This window comes from Cyrtonyx montezumae, unplaced genomic scaffold (genome assembly GCF_038088225.1).
Source record: "Cyrtonyx montezumae isolate F1298 unplaced genomic scaffold, pur_monq_1.0 scaffold_4, whole genome shotgun sequence".
NCBI classification, from domain to species: domain Eukaryota; kingdom Metazoa; phylum Chordata; class Aves; order Galliformes; family Odontophoridae; genus Cyrtonyx; species Cyrtonyx montezumae.
In genome coordinates, this window is record NW_027072045.1 from 12,697,347 (window position 1) to 12,719,107 (window position 21,761).

Consider the following 21,761-nt stretch of genomic DNA (forward strand, 5'->3'; position numbering starts at 1 on the left):
ATACATGGTAGCACAATCTGAGGCTGGTTAAATACAATCCATTTCAAAATATCTCAGAATAATTTTCAGATTTGTACATGCAAGTGACCGTGAAAATATTTGGCTCTTTATTTTTTACTTTAAATTTCTGAACAGGCACTTACATGAGGGAGTTAAATTTGCTCTCTTTCAAATACCCACGTGAAGAGAAGCATTCTAGCATATAGTACATGGAGTCTTTGCTTTATCAAAGTGCCACAGTAATAAAAGAGTTTACAGAAATGTAATTCAATTATTTGCTTACTCATAAAGTAAGGTTACCAATGACACTTGCACTGAAGTCGAGAAGCCTTGGTTGAAAGGCCAAGTGAACTACGAGCGCAAGAAGCCTCCCACACAGCAGGCCTTGTGGTGCACCTAAGCCCCACGTCTGCGAGCAGACTACACGCTCACTGATGAAGGCTAACTTATTTAAGCTACTTCTTCCAACACTAAACAAATATGAGATGATCAAGACAAACAATCTGCTGTGCTAGACAAGCTTCCAGTCACTTTGAAGCTTGCCTGGCTTCACAATGCCTTCCTAGAAGAGTACAAAAAGCACATTTTACCATCCTCACAGACCTACGTGGACGAGGAAGAAGATCTGAGGACATTTTGCTCCTCCCATGAGGAGGGTGAGGAAACAGACTGTGAATCAAGTGGAAACAGGAAACCACAAGGAACCATGTAACTGTGTTATTTGCAAAATAATCAATGTTACCAGCGTTTAGAATTACTCAGATACTTTACCCACTCACCACCTGAAGGTGAAGTCATGAGAACATCTCCAAAGCCATTTATTTACTGGTCAATGAAACCGCAATAGTGAGGGGAGACTCAGGTGAAAGGCTTAAGAGAAGAATGGCAAAATGAGAACTGAGGGGACAGAGGGCAAAGACATTTACTAACATTCTTTGCTACTGAAATTCAAAGCTTCTTAGAAACCTTGATCAGGTGTCTGAAGGCTCCAGTTATAGTGCATATACACGCAGCTTCAGTTAAACCCTGTCTAAGGTAGAAATTAGAAACCTTAGGACATGTCCACAAACCTTTTTAGAGTGATTTAGTTATTTGTCTTACTGCCATTTCAAAACAAAACAAAAGCAAATAAGCAGCATTGGAAAAAGACATGCAATAAACATGAAAAGGGAAATGGTTTTACCTATATCGTGACCAGCAAAATCAAATACACCAGCCTACCATGCATGGAAATAACTAGATTTAAGCTTATGCATATCCAAGTGCGTATAACGTTGTCAAATAAAAGTAAATGTGCAGTATAAAATAGCTTAAGAAAGTTCCAGTGTTTGAGAAAGCACTTTATTTTAAAGGTATATACATACTTGAATGTTTAACTGAAGAACGTTTTAGTAGTATGGTAAATGCAGCAGTGTAAGATGAAGGAAGACAGCTGTAATGGGAATTTTGGCCTTCTTTTCCCACAGGCTGCTGCCATCTTTAGCCTGCTGAAGCACTGCAAAGTTTTTCACCTTATACCAGTTCACATTTCAGGATGCTCAGCGGATGCTTGTGATTCTGGAGATTCGAATCGCTGGTGAAAGTTTGTTCGTTGTTTCCTCAGCTTCTCAGGTGCTTTTCTCCATAGGATTATTTCCTATTTGAGGAAGCAGACACTTTTGAAACAATTTACCACTAAGCCAGTAGTGCCATTAGACATTTCTACACATTTTATACATCTAGATTTAGATATTTATATGCATTTACTGTACATATTTGAACACATTCCACAGCAGAAATATTTACACCATACATGAAGCACAGTTGGCTTCTAACGTGTGGAACATTCAAAGCAGCATGCAGAAAGTCCCATAAATCTGCAGCAAGATCCACCCAGACCATACCTGTTGTTTGAAGTATCGTCTGTCTTCTTCATCCACAAGCACTAGATTTAAGAAGTACCTCACTGAAAATTTCTTGTTCACATCTCTCATTGTAGGAGTTGGGTCATAGCCTGCTAAGAAGAGTCTTATAGGAATCGATTCACCTTAAAGAGAAAAGTTTCAATTAGTTCCTGAAAACTATAAAATATTAATAGTTTTGGAATCTACGCAAAATAAGGGCAACTTCCCAAGCACCAAGCCCTTTCTTTTCCACAGAAGGGAAGAGACTTCCAACAACTGGGGCAACAGCCTTATCACCAGCAACTTGCTGATTAGGTGTCAGATCATTTAAGGTTTTTCTACTTACTACCAGCACCAGCTCCCACAAATAGTAAACAAGTGTGAGTCTACATTAAAATTTAATCATCATGCTTAGACAGGGCCTAAGTTACACCACCTTTTGCTACCAGAGCACTTTTATAGTTCTGCTGCTGTCTAAAGCACCTACAAGCACTCAGATGTCCAAGTCCCTAAGTCAGCAGCAGGTATTCAGATATAGGATGTTTGGTTTAAAAATAATGATAATAAAACACACATACCAAACACAGAGCTAAGTGTGAAATCAAAGGTACAAGACAATACACTTGACAACCTTAAGAAGCCTTCTCCAACCTAAGTTATTCTATGAAACCGTATCTTGAACTCTCAACGGTTAATCATGAAGTCAGGCTTGAATCAAAAGTGGTACACTGATGAATCAAGGGATTTCCAATGCTAAATAAATTTAAGAACTACCAGGACACCAGTCCTTATATCAATGAAAGCATCAGTTCTCAATTGGAAAACGGTTTCTACAAAAGAAGCTTACACAAGTCGCTCTTCCCCTGGCTTTTTTTTTCTTTTAAACATGACTGTAACTCAGAACACTTACTCTTCAAAATGGTATCACAAGTATTTACCTTTAACTGGTGCACCATCCATTATTTCATACTTGGCAATTGTTTCAGTCTCTGTTGTGGTACTGGGTCCTGGTAAAACAAATCTTCACTGAGAACACAGGCATCATTTTTAAACCTATCTACAAAGTCTTATCACAGCAATTTCTACTCCGCAGCACTGAAATTACACACTTCATTTTTCTGCCTTTCAATGTTTTTAAGTCAACATTTTAAAGCAAGCAAAAGCATTTCCTTGCAAGAAAGAGAAAGAAAAAGCATTCCATTTTTCCTAGAAAATAAGATACTTCTTAGTATCTCCTCCCAGCACTGACACAACAGCATAAGCTACAGCCTCTACAAGGAAGCCCTTAGTACACAAGCTTTAAATAAGGGACAAGCATACAAATTAAGATTTGTAAAACTTCCCCATTCAGTGGCCAGCACTAGCAACTGATACTGGTAGGCCATGGTCAGACTAAAAACCTGAAAGGTCTTCACAAGAGCTGCCATTCACCAACACTTAAGATGAAGGACCACCTAGTTTGGTGACAAAATAAAGTACCTATCATTCCTCTACAACTACGAAGGTAGGTTTCACACAAGCAACTCAATAAGGTCCCGGTCACATAGGAAGTCATGAGCCACAGCCTCTTACTGCCTTCCTAATGCCAGCAGCATGCAAGCCCAGTCAGCAATAATACAACTATTTCTCCTTAAAAACCTCTTGAAGTTTTCCATCATATCTCATTTAGGCTGATGGAAAAATGAGCCATTTCTATAGTAGAAGGGAGATTTCACGCCACACTTCACCAGTTCACCTCTGCAGACACAAAGCTGTCTTCAAGGTGCATTTCTTTCCTTTTTCCTTTGTTCATTATCAAATCAAGACTGCTTAAGCTCTTCTGCACTTCTACATGAGTTCTACTTAGAGTGGTTCAAGTTTGTAGAGCTAGCCCAAGTCTCAAAGTCTGTGGCACTGTTCAGGGGTTAAGCACAATTTGCACAAGCTGCAAGTGCTAGCCAAACATTAGGAGAAACAAGCACACTGAGCATCAGTTCAGCCAAAGCTTCAACTTCATTCTCCAAGTCTGCCCAAGGCACAGTCACCATAACAGCTGCCATCTCCTTTGGATTTTGTTTCTCTTACCAATTCCAGTAATCTCCTTTTTGATCAGCTGCAACTCCATGTGCTGAATTTTTATTCTCACTAAGAGGAAATAAATTTTTCCAACAATCACGTCCTTTAAGTGATACCTTTAAAAGAAAAGAACAGGGGGGGGGGGGGTTCATTAAAGAACAAGCATTACATTTACACCTTCTTCAAAATAAGTTGCATAGACAGTTAGCTTATCTGCCTTTTGCTCAGAGATAACTCCCCCACCGAGCTAAGCATCTCAGCCAGACTGGTGTAATTAGCACCTTTCCATCACTGCAGTACCAGTAAATGGAGTACTGCAGCTTTATTCAAAAGAAACAAATATCTGCAGTGAGCTCCCCATTAGTGCTGAAGGCAGAACAGACAAGGATTCCTCAGAAAAGTCCATCGTAATTAGAAAGCAAATAGCTCAGAATAATAGTCATTACTTCAAATCTCTCAACGCCAGCTTGTTTATCAAGTACTTTGTATTCTACCTTTTCCTCCCAAGGTATTTATTTGTATGTTTCAATTTAAGTCACACTTACTTGGATTTATTGTATTCAAATTCTATATGAAGACAGTCTTCAATGCCTACTTCCATTTTAATGGAGTTGTTTACATCTGGGTATGTAGCAAGCTGATGAACAATGAGATCGTATTCTTTCACTATGTCTGACAGCCGTCTCACTATTGTCACTTTTAAAAAATACCTAGGGACAAAGCCACAAAGTTAGCCCGAATTATCCAGCACCATGGAGAAGAGGGACAGCGCAGTTGCTACATTATTAAATATCCTGCAGGTAGGAGAGAAGAGACCCAACAGCAACAAACCTCAGTCTGACGTTTGCACCAATGTAGGATTCATATGGCTTCTCAACCTGCGTGAATTCGAAGTCATAGCTTCTGCTCTGGGTCAGTTCTCCAGGTAAGGCAAGTTCCTTCACTAAGTTGACAAATTCATGTGTATTGCTCTTGTCATTGAAGAGCTCTACAGTTGAGGGAGACAAAGGAGAGTAGGTTTCCATGGACAAAAAGCATCAGCTTGTGTCACTTCTAAATTCACTCCCTTGAGAATTTCTGAATTGTATCATGACAGAAAGCCCCAGGAAAAAAAACAAACATAAAACTCACGACACACTACATCTAACTGTAGTAATTCAGAGAATGCAAATCCTACATCAGGGCAGATAAAGAACACACACAGCTACAAGAGGGTAGACTAAAACAAGTCAGTGTACAGCAGCTGTTTTTAACCCCTGCTGTCCCATCATTTTTTTTTCCACATCTCTTCTTCAGAGACAGAATTAAATACTGTATCTCAGAAGTCTAGCACACCTGATATTTTGGTTTAGCTCTTTAAATACAAAAGATACAAGCTGAAAAAAAGACCTAAACGCTTTGAGTTAGCTTTTCACAATAGCATCATTCAGGGGAGACTAAGTTACAAATGAGTAAACCTAAAGACATGAAGCTGAACCACGTGCACCATTGGCCACCAGTTTTGAGAAGTCTTTGGTTCTTAAATTCTTAGCCTGTCCAAGACAGAATACTTGCCATCCCAATTCTCCCTCACATGCACACATTACTGTGATTTTCTGACTAGCATGTATTATTTCATTACTAGGTTAAAAAGGGTAGAATATAATCTCCCTTTGCTACTTGTCAGCCACTGACTCGATGGGGTTATAACAGTGGAGTCAAAGTGCTGCAGCCACATATGCAAACTTCCATAACCAAACCTAGCATCCTCTTCATAGCTTCAAAACTCACCAATTTGTCCTACAAATTCAATTCTAATTCCTTGGTGTTCTAATCTCTTGCCATGCTGCTTAGAGATATTCACCTACAAAGGGAAGGAAAAAAAAGCAAGAGTTAAAAGTTCAACATTTCCACTTAATACATGGTCTTAGCAAAAACAAAAACACACTACCACATGCCTGTGAAAATCTTCTCAATGCCATTACCTGAGCTTGAATCAAGTCAAATGGTTGATTTTAAAATTAAGCATGAAGGTAGTGAATTTCAAAACATCTTCCAAGTCACATTTGGAAGTCCAAAAAAGAACTGATTCAATCCTCTCAAGTCATGTGCACATAAGCCCCTTCTTCAGGGGAAAGTAAAGTATATGGTTTACAGAAGTCAATGCAAAAGCAACAAATGACAACATCCACTACCAAGATTTTTGAATTTGATTTTCTAAAATAGACCTCAGATTCCACAATGTTGGTTTCCATGGGTACGAAGCACATGCAGCGTTTCCGGTAGACAGCTATTACCAGAGAAATTTATGTATCTTAAACTCCAGTACATTGCTGATATCTGAGTAGAAAGCAACCTAAGTGAACGATAATCACTGTGGTGAAAAGAAAGGAAGAAGCACTAAACTACTGCTCTTTCAAGCCTCCTGATCCCACTGTGTTTGTCAGAGCCCCTCGGGCACCTCTCAGGAGCTGCTGATCAAAGTGAGAAGCCTGGAGGCCAGCAAACATGCACGAGTTGGTTCCCTCAGTTTGAGGGCTGTGTTATGAGAGTTTCACATCCCTTTAAGGACCTTTGCAGAGAACCAAGCTCTTAACATGGAGAGGCAACTTAAGAGCAGGAAGATGCTTAGCAACAGACAGTCAAGATTGAAGTAGGTATTTAGAAGTCAAACTCAGAACCTAGGCTTCTGGGGGGAAAAGTGAATCCTAACTGAAAGAATGAGAATGGCTCTACTAAAACAAGAATGATGGCAAGAACTCAATGAGTGTATATTGAAAGATGAGGAATCCCTCTGGCAATCCCTGCTTCACTTCTCACCTGACAATCCTCACCCCCACTGAGAAAAACTCTTGTTGACTCAACAGCCAGCTGCACTTAACACACTGCTCCTCTGATGCACTTCCAGAAACCACTTCAGGGCATGAAACATAAGGCTTAGCTTCAGGGTATGCAAAGTAGCTTGGCTGCACCAGCCAAAAATTACTCATACGCATACGGAGTTGTAGATCTTGGAGGTCAAAGGGAAGAAAGGGGGCGGGTTTAGTTTGGAACAGTTTTCTTGTCAGAGGTAATGACAGGACTGCACGTGGTCACACAAGCAGCTGATTCACAAAGTCAAGATGACCAGAAAAGATCACAAACAACAAACTATTGAAAAGGCTCAGTATTCCCAGTTCCCTGAATAACTCTGGTTAAGAAAAATCAGATAAAAGAAGATAGCGTTTTCTCAGTGAATAACTGCCTAACCCAAAAAGGCAGCTCTTGCTTATGTGTTTTCTTTTTATTTTCTACGTGTGTTTGTGTGTTATCAACAGAATCAGTTCAGTAATTAATAGCAAAAAGTTACCTTTCCTGAAACAGATTCACCATCGTAGAAGAGAAAATGCTTTTCTACTTTACCATCTTCTGTTTTCATCTCTGCTGTTTTTCGTGTTTCTGCATCATTAAGAATAACATCAATCTCACAAACAGGACCAAAGAAGCCTCCAAGAAAACTCTGCAATAGAGAATTCTTCAGTTACTTCCCAGTGGATGCTCCATTTTAAACGTGGTAGTACCAGTAGCTGTGCCCTACACCTGGGGGAAAACACTTGTGCTACACCCTCCTATGCCCTGTCATTCTCAAAGGAACAAAAGAGAGCATCAACAGGTTCAGGAGACAGCAACTTTTCACATGACCTACCTCAGCTATGCCACTCTGCCATCAGACAGAGCAGGTGTTTCACACTCACCTGTAACACTGCTCCAGACACTCATACATTGCAAGCATTAAATGTAAGGTGAGGACAAACAACAGCACTTTCCAGGCACAAACTTTCGACTGCTATCAAACAAGTACCACTCTTTGACCTTGCTCAAACATTTCTCACAACAAATGCAAAGCAGAGGAGGTGCTCCGTGGAAGCTCAACAAGGTCCATACGCAATCCCACATTTTTTCTTAAGAACCAGGCACCAATCTGCTTTGATGCACTAAAGCAGAACAGGTTGCCCTAATTCAGGGCAATGTGTTGATTGTATTTGTTAAGTGCTCATTGGCTTGGGTTGGTTGGTTTGTTTGTAGAACTATGCTCAGTTCTGGATAAGGGCACCCACTTGAGCTGTATGAACGTGGCACACGTAACCATCATTCTCACTTCATCAGTCACGCAAAAACACACCCAAAACCTCAGATTTCGAAGCAAAATAAGAGAGAGTACGCTATGAATGCAACTGCCCAGCAGTGCGAACGCTGAGCAACTTGCTGCAAGACGTGGCGCGATTTGGAGCTGCAAAACAGCCATTCACACGCGGCTAAAGCAGCTTCGCGTTTGCCCACATAGCAAGTGGCCCTAGCTCCAGCCGCACGGCTGCTACAGGGCCACGAAACCTCGGCTCAGAACGAGAAAGCGTGCACGGGGAGGAGAGGGAACGCCGCAGGGCGGAGGCGCGCGGCGCAGCCAGCCGGCCGCCAGCCCGTTACTGCCTGTTACTGCCCGTAGGCCCCGCACCGCCCGCCGCAGGACGGGAAAGGGCCGTCGGGGCGGCTCTCCTCACACGCAGCCACAGGTGGGCAGCGAGGCACCGCCCGGGCCGGACCGCGACCCCGCGCAGGACAGCGGTTGGCGGCTAACGGCCGCCGCCCCGCCCCCACTCACCATGGTCGGTGCCCGCCGCCACCACCGCCGCGCGCCACCAGCAGCCGGCCCGCGCCCCTGTCATGTGACACTCCGGGCCGCCACGCCACGCCCACCCCCCGCAGCACGTGACCGCCCCCTCAGCTCAGCGCCCCGTAGCCGGAGGGGCTGTGGCGGCGCATGCGCAGCGGAGGGGCGGGAACGGGGCGTGTGGTGACGGGGCGGGGCTGCGTTGGGGATGCGGTACCCCCTCCCTACCCCTCGACCCGGCCCCATCGGGGGGAGGCTGAGCTCGAATAAAGTACACAAAAGTCACCAGGGTCGTAAAGCTTTATTGAGCTGGGGGGGTTTGAGGACTGTCCGTCATGGCGCCGAGGTGCTACGGCAGCAGGGCCTCTTCCTGCAGCCGCTGCCCCAGCTCTGCCGGCAGCTCCGTGCGCCGCACGACCCGGGCAGCGGGCACGGCCTCAGCCCCCGAGCCCGAGCCCGGCTCCGGAGCCGCGTCCCAACCCGAGCCCGACTGCTCCTCGGAGAGCGGGAAGGCGTCGTCCAGCTCCTGGTACCTCTTCATCCTGAAACAGCGGAGCCGTCACTAAGCCCGCTTCCCTCTCCCCGCCGCGCTCCCGAGGAGCCCCGCACTTACAGGGCCGGGTTGGCCAAGGGCGGCAGGATCCTGTTGGCCGCGCCGTCGGGCAGCTGGAACCAGGGCCCCGTCTCCTCCACGCAGTTGTGGGACCAGGCGTCGGGACGGCATCGCACCCGCTTGTACCGTGCCCTCTGGGCGGGAGCACCTGGAGAGAGCAGCCCTGGCTCAGCGAAGCTCCCCCAGCCCACTGCCTGGGCTTGGTGCTGGCAGACAGGCCTCCAGCGTTACGCAAAGGACCAGAGCGACCATCCTTCCTTTCGTTTAATTAATTTCTTCACAACCCCCCTGGCGCGCTGTCCTAGTGCTTCATCTAATTTTTCTCATTTCCTTGTGGATATCTGCCTGTAATTACGGTTCTCTTTTGCCCTGTGCGTTGCTGTAATGAGCTAGGTGACTTGCAGCTTTCTCCTACGCTCTTCTGCCAGAGAAAAATGAATCTCTCAGGGAGGATTTCCCACTGCTTTCGCAGCATATTCTCCTTTCTCTTGTATTTACCTCTCTTAGCACGCTATTAAGAGTAATACCAGCAACAGAAGAAGAAACAACAGTGAGCTAGTGCTTTGTACATAAGCATTACACAGAACTGAGGCTACAGACAAGATCTCAAAGGCCATCCTGAGGATAGAAACAGCCTCTCACTGTCACAGCCTTGGTTTGGCAGAGAGTTATCCAGCATATGCTTGGTAAGTGCTTCTCTTTTGCAAGAAATGACTCCATAGGGCACTCATCGTCGTGAATCAACATTTCCTTTTCGTTGTTTTAGTGCTGCGTGTTGCAATGCTTTTCATACCAAATAAACCATACAGTTTCCTCACACTTACACCCAGTTTCCTTTCCTCCCCCCAAGAAGTAGTCTGGAGACCAGAGTAGTTATGACATGGGGACTGCAACAGGCTTAATCTGCAACTGCATAACGGAATAGCAGGACATAAGCAGACCCCTAAGTAAGGGCTGGATAAATGTATACACGTTTGGGATGTGTGCATACACAGAGTAGCTTAATAAGGCATTTTTCTCCTATGTATGGGCCCAGTGAGAGACACAGCAACGTTCTACTTGCAGAAGGCACCTTATCTTCCCACTCTCCCTCCAGAAAACAGAACCCAAGCGAAGCAGGCTTCCTAAGCACACCTCATTCCTCCCAGAAAGTCAGTTTGCAATGTTCTCCCTTCAATCTGTAGGCCGCCTCCTCAGCCCACTCTGCCTAGCCCAGAAAGAGTATTGCAGAGAGAGCAACCGCTCGGCGTTACCTTGTGCTGTGCATCCCACAAAGAGGATTACACAAACAGCCAGGAAAATCCTCCTGCTACATCTGACTGGGAGCTGCATGTTGGCTGGTGCTCCTCCACTCCCTGCCAGCCTCCACCACGGCCTCGCGCTTCAGAAACACGGCAGGGCAAGGAAACCGACTTTTAGACAAGGTTTCCAAAACCTCAAACCCAACCCATGAACCTGCGTCACCGTTTCCTGATTGACTGAAGTGAGACATCGGCGGAAAAGCCCAGTGCTCCAACCCCCCAGCCCCCACCCAGCACCAAAATCTGCACTCCGGTGCTGGCTGCGGGGAGAGGCAAACCCGTGGCGACTGTGCTTTTGTGTTGGCAGCTTTCTCGTTGGGATTCAACCATCCAGGCTCGAGTTTAGCCAAGAATTAGTTAGGCACAAGAAGGCTACGGCAGCGGTAGGCTTTTCTTACTCGTCCCGCTTCCAGTGGGTTAACCCAGGAGCGATGCGAGCCCCAGCGCGCTGCCGGCATCCGCAGCACCACGGCCAGCAGCATCAGCATTGCGGTGGGACGGTTTATCATGGTGGAAAGTCCACCGAGGTCCTGGAAGTTCTTCTGGTGAGCAGTGAATTTCCATGCGCCCACCTCGGTGCTCCCGCGGATCCGCTGTGAGACAAGGGGCTGAGCATCCATGCCATTTAATAGGTGCTTTCATGGATTGGTTTTTTTTTCAGCAGGGAAAAACTGGAGACTCCAAGTGCCACGTGGAGATAGACATGCATGCAGCAGTTATTTGTAGACTTCTTCTCTACTTTATATTTTTAGCATCCACTCTCTTGTTTTTTTCCTCACTTTTGTTTTTTTGAGGCTGTGCTCAGCAGCAAACAGCGCCTGCGGGCACGGAAGCGGTCCCTGCCGTCACACCTCTGACTTTCCGTGGTCACGGTCCCCATGTGGGCAGAGGAACAGCACACAGGCTGCCCCGTATCAGAACAATAACTTTAAAACGTGCCATTGTACAGCTATCAGTGTTGAAGAGTGCATTTCTTGCCATTGCCGTGCTGAAGCACTGCTGCTGCTTTCCCATCATGTGTAAAGCAGATTAAGAGCTTTGCATTTTTCTAAGGCATTAATTTGGGGGCAGGGAGAAGGAGGGGGCTGCTTCAGCACCGGGCCTCTGGCTGCTCGCACAGACACCTAGGACTCCTCCAGAGGTGAACAAAATGCCTGGAAATAGTCACTAAGCAAAGTACTGCTCCTTTGTCATATTTCTCAGGGCTGTTTTTATCTCACAGTTTGCTTCAAAGTGTTACATCACCATGCCATGCCCAGCATGAGGACCTCGATCCTGCCCTTGACAATAGGGAATTTCACTCAGGAAAATTCCTCTTCGCAGCTGCATGATATCCATGTGCAGGGGCAAGGCATCACCCACCCAGATGGGGTCTTGATAAAGAAGTTCCTCTTTCATAACTGCTCAGAAACCAGATAGACCGCAACTGCTGCCAGGTCACTGTTCCCGTGAGTGAGGCTGTTATCTACACACAGACATCAGTGTGCCCCTGGGGGTCACTGCTCTGGGCTCTGGCTGCCACAGACAGGCTGTGCTCGTGCTGATCAGCACTAAGGGGCTAAAGGGAGATGGGTGGGCAGAAAGGATGGGTGCTGGCCTCCACCTGCCTTATGGTCAAGGATGGCTCTAGCAAGGTTAAGGGCCTCTAGCAGATAACACAGTGAACAAGGGTTGAGGGGAAAGGAAATATAGACTGCATATAGGGGAAAAGTTTTACAATAAGGGTAGTGGGGCACTGCATAGACTGTCCAGAGATGAGATGAGTGCCACATCCCTGCAGACACCTCAGGTCAGGCTGGACAGGACTCTGAGTTCACCATGGAGCTGTAGGTGTCCCTGTTCATTGCAGGAGAGTGGGAGCAGATGGCCTTTAAGCGTCCCTTATAACTGAAACAATTCTATGTTTCTATGACTGGCAGCAGAGTGGAACACGAGGAATGTGTGCTTTTGCCCCTCTTACCCTTTGGGAAGGGAGGAGAGGTTTCTTCCTGTTGCCACAGTGGGAGCTGGGGCAAATAACAAAGAGCTGTTCAGCTCAGGAGGCAGATTTAGGTCACTGCAGGGGATTTCTGAGTCCAGCCCAGAGCTGGGATGGATCCTCAGCCCAGCATCTGAGATGCTGAGCACAGGGCCCATGCAGCACATGGCATCTCTGCCTCTCATGCTGTGCCTCTGGGCTGTGAGGGCAGTATCAGGACTTGGCTCGTGAAGATAAGATTCAGAAATCACAAGAAATCATTACAGCTCACATGCATTGTGTGGAAATCTAACATTTACTGCTATCTAGATCACACAGAACAACAGTCCTATGTTTTTTTCCCATAATAGAGGTCAGAGATGGTTGCTCAAAAGCCGCAACTGCATCAGCACTGAACACAGCTGATGCACAGGAAGCTGCCAACGGCTTCTTCCCACCAGCAATTCTTGTCACCATCAAAAGCATTGAACGAGGGATGGACCCAGCCCTCCGAAGGGAAAAGTCAGCTTTCCTCTGAGCTGAGATGCTTTCTCATTTCACACGCTGAAGCTTCCACAGTAGAAACTGAAAATGGCACCATGATGGAGATAGATTTATAGCAGTCTTTAGTTGTTGTGACAGTTGTCTAACTGCAAAACTCCAAGGGACTTGGCCTCGGGGATGGCAGCCTTGGTAGATCCTGCTTCACAGAACTGCTTCGGGGCATTCTACAACAAAAGCTTCCATGGAAAACACCAAAGCAACAGTGATTACCTCAATCTTTTAAAATAAACTCACAAAGTAAAACCGAACCTCACTGAGTGCTGAGCAAAAGGAAAACCCCAAGCAAAACTGGAACACTTAAAGGCATGAGTTAAGCAGATCAGTCCGGTATCTCACTGTCTGATGCAGAGCTTTATCAGCCTCCTGCAATGTTTCCGGGCAAAGATCTGCAGCTGCAATCATCCCCAGTGCCAGCACTGAGAGCATTTCAGTTACAACTAAACTGTTTTCAACCAAAGCAAATTACCTCCAGTGGGTATTACGCACTGTTGGAAGAGGACACTGCAGTTACAGCCTCCACGTTCTGGAGACCTTACACTTGATACGTGCTTGGCCCAAGCATGGGCACCTTGAAAACCTCACTGCTTTATGCTGGGTACAGAAAAAATACTACAGGAACAACAGCGAGGAATTTTCAGTGGTAAGATTTTTTTCCCGAGGTACAGAAAGGAATAAGAAATGCAGGTTAAATGGAGTTCACGGGAATCTAATCTTTAATTAATCTTTGAAATAAACGCCTGACCTCACACATACTTCACACAGTTAAAACTCAGCATTCCTGAAGGGAGCTTTGTTGCCTAATCCAACCAGCCCCCTTCTCGCCTTACCCCCCTCCTATTTGGTTTTTTTTGAACCCTAAATACAAGGTCTTCGTTCATTTCAACCGAGCCGGAATTATTCAAAAGGTTTCCAGAGAAGAGACATGCCCTAGAAGTACCAGTGCAGTGTTGCAGTGAGCATCTGCCACAATACAGCCTCAGCAACAAACTGCATTCAGCCACCGGTAGTCTTCAACGTTTGCTATAGATGTGGAGCTGACATTATTCATTTCTGGAAGTCAATGTGTTTAATACATCTGAAATTCACTGCCGTTTTTAAGAACCCATGGGCCGCCCTACTATCAGGGCAACTGAATCAAAGTAGTGAGAGCTGAAAGGAGACTCTTAAAGGCTGATGTTTATTTAGGAAAATGAATAGTGCACACATGCATTCACACACACACACACACACACACACACATTCCCCTTTATTCTGTATGCATGCAAAGAGATGCTCCCGCCCTGAGCCTTCCATCTCTCATTTCCAGGACCCATTGGTTGCTTGTTTGTGGTTAGCAGTCAGCCAGTTCTGGGCAGGATTCTGCACAGGACTTTGACCACATGTACAAGATGTACTTTCTTGCTCATGTACGCTCCTCCTTCATCCTCCCTCCTACTTTTTTTCTTGTTTTCTTGATTTTTTTTCCCCTATAAGAAACACGAGTTGTTTTCTTGCTCTCCTTTCACACCCCTCACTTCTGTAAAATTCCTCCCAGAAGTGCCCTACCTCACACCCCATTACCTCAGCACTTCATTCTGCTTTCTTGCACAGCCTTATGGCACTTGAGATGCTCAGAAATGCTTTCATCACTACATATTTTGGCAGAAGTTGTGTTACTATGATAAGATACATAGTACAAAAGGAAACAAAAATTCTATGGACACTGAAAAACATTTAGCCAAGCTACTCATTTATTGAGCCTCTATCAGTTACACCTTAATTAACAGGAAAAAAAAAAAACACCAAGCAACACAAAATAAATATAGAAAATATAGTTCCCTTCATATGGATAAGTTTTTCTGGGGACAAAGATGGAAGAGAGAAAATTTTTTCTAGATGGAAGAACATGCCTCAAGTTTCTTAGAAAAGTTTTCCCAGAGCAATAGAGTCTCTCAGAAGAAACAATTTTTGTACAGCACTACACTTAGAACCCAAGTCAAAGGAAAAGAGAAAAGGGAGGAAACGTTTATATGTAATAAAGGACAAGCAATACAAAGCATCAGCTGGACGTTCACTTTACATTTAAGGTTTATACCGTTAGTGTGGGTGAGCTACTAAGTTGGAGAGCTCTTTTTTTTCCAGAAGGTTGTATTACTGCAGGTTCTAGTTGGATGGGCAAACCGTAGCTGCTGTCATCAGCACCGAAGCTGATTTGGACACGTATCATTTTAACAGTGCACATTTCCTTCAAGGCAATCATTTATGTGAATGGACACAGTTTTGCTCTTAGCCTCTCCATTCTCGTTGGAAGAAGACCCACCATCTCCTTACTGAGTTCTAGCTCGGTTTCAACAGCACGGACAGCATCTGGGTGCTTCTCACAATAGTCTACCAGAAATGTGTAATACTCTAATGACATCTGCATATTTTCCAGCTGCTTTTTGCTATCTGAAGTAATAAGTTTACCATACAGTCGTGCAATGTGAAATTTAGCCACCATTGCAGGGCGAAGGACATCTTCCTCGAGCTCCTCAGGAAACACCTTATCTGGGTTCCTCAAAGAATCTAAGAAGAGTTCATAATATTTGATGGCTAATTGAGCCAGAGAGTTAATTTTCTTTATCGTGTGTGAGTCTAGCTCTTCTAACCGGTTACCAAGGGCTACCTTCAAATCCATCATCTCATAATAGGTATCTGCTAGTTCAAACTGAAGCTGTCTGCTGATCAGCAGGTAGTACTGTGGGTTCAAGTCTGCATATATAGGCTCCAACATGTCTATTCTACGCTTGTGCATTTTGCAACGTCTCTCGTAGTCCTCTTCAAAGAAAGCAAGTACCTTAAACAGAGCACTGTGATCCTGGACAATTTCAATATGGTCAGTAACATAACCATCAACCTGAAAGAACTCCTTTGCTTCCTGAACATAGTTCTGGCCCACTAGGAAGATTTCTCTGGCTTCCTGAAAATCTAAAGGATACACACTGCTCACTTTCTCTTCCATGGCTAACACAGAGTCACATATATCACTTGTTCCAAAAAGGACAGCCTTCTTCCTGCCATTCTCTTTTTCATCTTCCTCTTTTTTCCGTTGGGCTTTAAGCTCCAATTGCCTGTCTGGATCCAGCTCTCCTATATTATCCTGAAAAGATGAAGCGTACTAATTAAAACCACATGTGCCTTGTGAAGACAAGCTTGCACTGCACCATTTTATTTCTGAATTATCTTTCAAACGCAAAGTAATTAGCAACCAAGCACAAGACAGATATTTAACCCTATATTCACTAAAAAACATACAGAAACATAAAAAACAAAATGGCCAAACCATGGAAGGTCCTGCTTCTACAGAGCATTTCAGTGAATGCATGCTCAGTTTCACGCACTCAGCATGAAAACACACGCATACAGAAACACGACAGGATGCTCTTGCTGCTGGTTAACTAAGAAGCAATCTGCCAGAAATCAAGGCACCAAACTCAACAAAGAGGAGGGGAATCTGTGAAGCTGCCATACAGACAGCACACTGACCACGCTACAGAGCTCATCTCCCATTCGTGCTTAGTTCTAAGTACTGCAATACAGTCCAGGCATGACATGAAGTACCTGCTAGATTTCCAGCACCTCTTGATGGACAATTGTTCAACCAGCTATGAACCAATTCCTGCTACAAGCATCAAAATAGACTTTTTAAACGACAACAATGAAAGAACAGATTCTCAGTTACCTCAAGCAATTTGCGAGCACTCTCTAGAAGATTCAAGCAATACTTAATCCAGCATCTTGCAATTTCAGCTTTTCTCTGTCGAAGGTCCTGCTGGTCTTGCTCTGTTTCACCTAGTGAATGCACATAAGCACAGCCTTCAGAAAAGCTCAAGTGCTCCAGTAATAACCTCAAACGTTACAGGCAAAGAATACATTAACTATATCTAATTGTTCTTTCTTTGTTGTTAGACAAAAACCACATTCTCTGTGTTGGGGTATAGAATCACAGAATCATAGGGGTTGGAAGGGACCTCCAAAGATCATCAAGTCCAACCTGGCAGAAACCCATGCAGATCAACACGGATGCATCATGTAATTCTTCAGAAAGGAATACATGTTTCAAAGGCTTTTGATTTTGAAGATGTCTTACTGGAAAAGATTTTCATGTCTCTCAGTAACAGGAGAAAAAACAGTAGTTTGCTTCCCAAGATTCAGCTGCCTGCTCAGTGACTCAGTTTGTGTCAATAGCAGGCTCCAGACTCAATATCAAAAAAGAGAACAAAATAAAGGGAAACTGCCTTCGGCTCCTGTATTTTTCTCCCCACAATCTCTCCACTGCTATAAATAGTCTCGAGACATAGTTTTCAAAACACAGATGGGTTATCAAAGAAAACTAACTTCTCATTCTCTGACCAGAGGGCACTGGGTTTGCCTGGCAACAAGGGGACGTGGAGCATTCCTTGTCACCAAATAAAAGCCACAGTCTCAGATCCGCTACATTCATTATCTTTCATCAGAAAGGATCAGGTTGTTCTGGGAAGGAATTGTTGCTAATCCAAAAAAGGCCCCTTCACTACGTATCTGTGCACGTGTTTACATACTGATCAGTAGAACTGAAGGAAAGCGCTTGAGAGTGGCTGATGATAACTGTGCATCAGCCTGTGAGCCACTGCTTTCTGCACAGCGACCTTCAGATCCACAGCCCTGCTCTCTGTCCTGGGAAAAGTGAAGATCAGAGAAACATTCGCTCCACCAAAACAGATTCAAATACCGCTATTTAGCGTAGGAAGAGGTTGAGATAAATGTTAGTTGACTTGCCCAGAAAACTTACGAAGCACAACTACAAAAGCTGAAGTCTTGAAGACAGTGTCCAAAAATGCAACTACAGAGAGCTCTGCGTTTTTGAGCTGAGGGAAATTCTATAAGCAATGAAATTAACTGAAGTTCAGTGACAGTGGATTAAATAAGACTCAGCTGAACCTATTCAAAGTTCTGTTCCACGTGTAATAACATCACTGGATCAAAGTGCTTGGATTCTGAGCAGCTCAAACCATTAGGAGGTGAACAATACGCGCTGTTATAGAGCAGAGCTGAGAACTCACACTGGGGCTGCCCTGCATGCTTGCTCACTCTCCGTTGAGTAAAGCTCTGTCATTTTGAAACTTTCATTTACTTGAGACATGGAATGTAAAAGGCTCTGCTGTAGATAAGGGAAGCGTAAGCCTACAACAGAGGATTCATTTTGAGTGCTGATGCTATCACATAACCACAGGTCCTTAAAGCTACAGTCAGTTCTCATTTATAGCTTCCTTCTTTCAAAAGTACTCCTAGGAAGCATTTGTTCTGAATCACTGAATTACTGTCTTCTGACGATTCAGAAGTTAAGCTACGCTGTATTTTACACACACATACAAACCAGGTTATCGTTAACAGATGAAGGTTTCTGAATATTAACGCTTGGATAAGTTTAGTGCATACACGCAGACTTCATTTTTAGTGCAGGCACTCATAATGCACAGTCCAACCTGATTTTATCCTTGAACACTTCCATATGAACTTACTGTCCTCAGTAGATGGCACCTGTCCAGCCTGGCTGAAGATGACACTGGCTGCTGCTAAACAATGCCGCGACTCCATAAAGCATTGCTGAGAGAGACAGAAACAGCAGTTTATCACCCATGGAAGGAGCAGAAAGACTGCTCTCAGCTTGGCTAAACCCCTCACCCTCAAGCATTAAGACACAGGGGCACGAGGCCAATTGTCAATGCATCAAGACACGTGGAAAATACAAACTGCTGTTGAAATCAGCATTAACTGCCTTAGGTATGGTAGAAGACTGAAGCACAGAGAGAAAGCACGTGAGCAGTCTGGGACACAACCCCTACAAAAGGCCTGCAGCACTTCCTAGCTCAATGAAATTTCCCAGAGCCAATACAGATGTGTGGAGGCAAACATTTTCTTATATAATGACAGCAGGAAAGCACAAGGCACATTACCTTCGAGAGATAGTACTGTGACAGTGTAGCAGCATTGAGCGCCCATTCTACAGGGCAGTAGCCGCAGTACTCAAGCTGTCGTTTAAGGGTCGTGTGGCAGTACTGAGCAGCCTTCTCAATCATCTCCAGGTGCTGGTAGACTTGTGCCAGATAATACAGTGTATGCGTATAGGCTTTTTCAAATCTGGAAAAACAAACTCTTTTGGACTTCTTCATTCTTTAGAGCCCCAAAACACCCCCCTAAATTAAAATTAAAATTAAAATATCTAGGCTGCTGTCACGCACCTTTTTGATCTTTCCTGGTCTGTGAGCTTTTCTTCTTCTGACATGAAGTGTTCACTGGGATCCAGGGGAGGATTTCCATCCTGCACAAGTACAGAGTACACTCAACAAGATATATTCCTCTTTGTGACACAGCACTCCCTCTTCTGGCTGCAGACTATTTCTCATTTTCCCTTTTTAAACCAAACAGAACTCCACATAATGCAACTACTGCTATCTGACTGTCACACTTCTGGAGAAACCTACATGACCTACAAGTTAAATTGTTTTTTTTTTTTCTTTTTGTTATTTAAACCAAAAGCTCTGTCAGAATCCTTATGCGGATCTATCTTGAGATATGAACAAAATAGTTATCTTTCTAATCTTGTTGAAGAAAATAAATGACGTACACAACAGAATGAACAAAAGAAAGCTAACAATACGCTTGGCTTGGCCTAAGTATCACAGGTGAACATCAGGAATTAATTACACTGAGGGTCTGTGGAGTTGATCTCAACTGATCCAGAGGGCAGGAAATTGAGAAGATTTTTAGCACCAGCATTTTTAATTCCTTATATCCGCTACCTATTCTGTAACCACAGACAAGCACAAGTACGTAAGCAACACTATGGCAGGAACAGGAATAAGGAATAACCCATGCTAAAGTTTCCATCAGAGTAAGCTGTGCTGTGAGCCATATTAGCCATATTCACATAAAACCGTGATTTTATGAAAGTACCTCCTGTTTAACCTGAAACATAGAATGCTGCTCGTTTTTAAGGCCACAAATATCTTCAGCTCACTCAACAACTGCCCTGTCCCTGAAGCAAGCCAGTGCTGGAAAGGCTTTGCAGAGTGCACAACAATAGCACAAGGGAGCCTTTGTTGATAGAAAGCAGAACCCACAACTCGGAACACCACTTAACATTCAAGAGGAGTTTAGCTGTTCATAAAACTGTCCTTTTTGAAACGAGCTGAACTACTTGTCCCTGCGCAGCACCATGCTTCCTTCAGCCAGATAAAAATCAGTCAAACCATGAAGATATTACAGTTTGTTTTCCTTTTCCAGCTGAAAGCAATTGCTCGACCTTTCACAGCATTCCCAAGACAAAAGTAGGACAGCCTTAATTGGAAGCCAGGTCCGCACCTGAGTATCAATTCAAAGACTTTCTAACAAGGAACACTATTTTCTGAACCAAACTGTTTTCCCAAATCCACGTTGGAATTATCAAGTGATTCTCCTGTGCTAGCAAACAAGCCAGTCTGCTTTTGAGAAATGCCAGCATATCATGAAGCTCAGAAACTCTGTTGTACGTTTTCTTCCAAGGGGATCAAAATTGTAAGTGATGCATGAAAGTAAGACCTGCTGCCAGATTAATAAGCACTGCACCTCTTTCATGTACTGATTATACAAGGCTTCTGCAGATTCCAAGTAAGTTTGTGCTGTTTTAATTTCATCCCTTTCGGACCACAGGATACCAAGATTGTTCTGAAAAGGAAAAACAGCAATTATTTTCCAACTAATTCCACTTACATTCAACATTTTCTCCCAAGAATTTATCAGTCTTCTTCCCTATGTGTGTGTGTACACATACACACTCCTAACATACCAGATTCTGGAAGGCAAAAATTGTTCCCACCCATGTTATTACCAGCTGCTCAAAGAGGAGGGTTCTCACAGAGGCAAGCACACACAGAAGTCACCTCGCTAATAGTAATTTGCTGCGTTTACTCTGCTCAAGCAACTCTGGTATGGTCACATAAAAAGCTCTTCCTACACAGTGAGTCCCGCACCTGATTCAAGCAGCTCTGAAATCGTAAACTAACATAAGAGTCAGGGGTGTAGAAATCTGCCATCATGACTACATGGGAAAACCTAACAGGGAAGAAGTGTGGAAGGAGTGAATACCTGTACACTTTGAGAAGGAGATTAAAAGAACTGCTGTGGTGCAAGAGCTCTAAACTTAAAGACAGCACAGCACACGGCAGCAGTAACGTCTCATTGCACCCAAACCATCCCTCTGAAGGACGGGGAGCAGGTGGAAGCTCACGAATCGCAGACGACTCCGCTGACCTAAGCACACCCCCACCCCACCTGAGCCTGGATGTAGAGGGAGACGCAGTCCCGGGACAGGCGGTGCGGCTCGAGGAGCTGCGTGCAGCGCTGCAGGTGCTCCTCTCCGGCCGACAGCTCCTCGGTGTCGGTGTGGTTGACGCCCAGCTCGTACTCCAGCACGGCCCGCCGCACGGCCAGCAGCCGCGCCTCGCCGCAGTCCTCGGCGGCACTCAGCTGCTGCTTCACCTCCTGCAGCAGGGCGCGGGCGCTGTACTTGGAGCGGTAGGGCTCTGTCTCCGGGTCCTTGCGCGACTCCACAGCGGACAGCGTCCTGGCGCTGCGGAACTTCTCGCACGCCGCGGCCCAACCGCCGCCCGCCGCCGCCATCTTGTCGCCGCTCCCCCGCCCCGCATCACGTGCGCCCCGCCAGCCAATCGCCGCCGCGCATCGAGGCCCCGCCCCCACACACACCCTCCCGCCGTCACGGCGA

The 21,761-nt window shown here is 45.0% G+C and overlaps 3 protein-coding genes across 4 annotated transcripts; all 3 read right to left on the reverse strand.

Moving 5' to 3' along the window:
• Nucleotides 1-1,325: 1,325 nt before the first annotated feature.
• On the reverse strand, nt 1,326-8,633 carry VPS26A (VPS26 retromer complex component A). 2 transcript variants are annotated; one of them, XM_065746321.1, is made up of 9 exons: nt 8,557-8,633; nt 7,267-7,416; nt 5,709-5,781; nt 4,770-4,926; nt 4,484-4,648; nt 3,948-4,054; nt 2,822-2,890; nt 1,884-2,026; nt 1,326-1,636 (listed from the first exon to the last, which is right to left on the reverse strand). In XM_065746321.1, the coding sequence occupies exons 1-9, from the start codon at nt 8,557-8,559 to the stop codon at nt 1,523-1,525; spliced, it is 981 nt and encodes a 326-aa protein (XP_065602393.1). In that variant the 5' UTR covers nt 8,560-8,633; the 3' UTR covers nt 1,326-1,522. The 2 variants fall into 2 exon arrangements, with proteins under 2 accessions (XP_065602393.1, XP_065602394.1); XM_065746322.1 differs by lacking the exon at nt 8,557-8,633 and having other exon boundaries at nt 7,320-7,399.
• A 214-nt stretch (nt 8,634-8,847) lies between these two features.
• Nucleotides 8,848-10,607, reverse strand: SRGN (serglycin). Its single transcript, XM_065746342.1, has 3 exons — nt 10,432-10,607; nt 9,179-9,326; nt 8,848-9,107 (listed from the first exon to the last, which is right to left on the reverse strand). The coding sequence occupies exons 1-3, from the start codon at nt 10,508-10,510 to the stop codon at nt 8,915-8,917; spliced, it is 420 nt and encodes a 139-aa protein (XP_065602414.1). The 5' UTR covers nt 10,511-10,607; the 3' UTR covers nt 8,848-8,914.
• A 4,102-nt stretch (nt 10,608-14,709) lies between these two features.
• On the reverse strand, nt 14,710-21,659 carry KIFBP (kinesin family binding protein). The gene is made up of 7 exons (XM_065746285.1): nt 21,311-21,659; nt 20,606-20,704; nt 19,240-19,319; nt 18,955-19,138; nt 18,520-18,604; nt 16,701-16,810; nt 14,710-16,118 (listed from the first exon to the last, which is right to left on the reverse strand). Exons 1-7 carry the CDS (start codon nt 21,656-21,658, stop codon nt 15,240-15,242), a joined length of 1,785 nt encoding a protein of 594 aa, XP_065602357.1. The 5' UTR covers nt 21,659; the 3' UTR covers nt 14,710-15,239.
• Between the last annotated feature and the right edge of the window lie 102 nt (nt 21,660-21,761).

Coding starts and splice junctions, on each gene's coding strand:
- VPS26A (XM_065746321.1), bottom strand. Junction 5,782..7,266: donor GTGAATCTGTTTCAGGAAAG/GTAACTTTTTGC, acceptor TTCCCTTTGTAG/GTGAATATCTCTAAGCAGCA. Junction 4,927..5,708: donor TGAATTTGTAGGACAAATTG/GTGAGTTTTGAA, acceptor CCTCAACTGTAG/AGCTCTTCAATGACAAGAGC.
- SRGN (XM_065746342.1), bottom strand. CDS start 10,510: ATGCAGCTCCCAGTCAGATGTAGCAGGAGGATTTTCCTGGCTGTTTGT. Junction 9,327..10,431: donor TGTGGGATGCACAGCACAAG/GTAACGCCGAGC, acceptor TGCTCTCTCCAG/GTGCTCCCGCCCAGAGGGCA. Junction 9,108..9,178: donor CCCTTGGCCAACCCGGCCCT/GTAAGTGCGGGG, acceptor CCGCTGTTTCAG/GATGAAGAGGTACCAGGAGC.
- KIFBP (XM_065746285.1), bottom strand. CDS start 21,658: ATGGCGGCGGCGGGCGGCGGTTGGGCCGCGGCGTGCGAGAAGTTCCGC. Junction 19,320..20,605: donor ATAATCAGTACATGAAAGAG/GTGCAGTGCTTA, acceptor GTACTTGTGCAG/GATGGAAATCCTCCCCTGGA. Junction 18,605..18,954: donor CACAGTACTATCTCTCGAAG/GTAATGTGCCTT, acceptor TGTCTCTCTCAG/CAATGCTTTATGGAGTCGCG.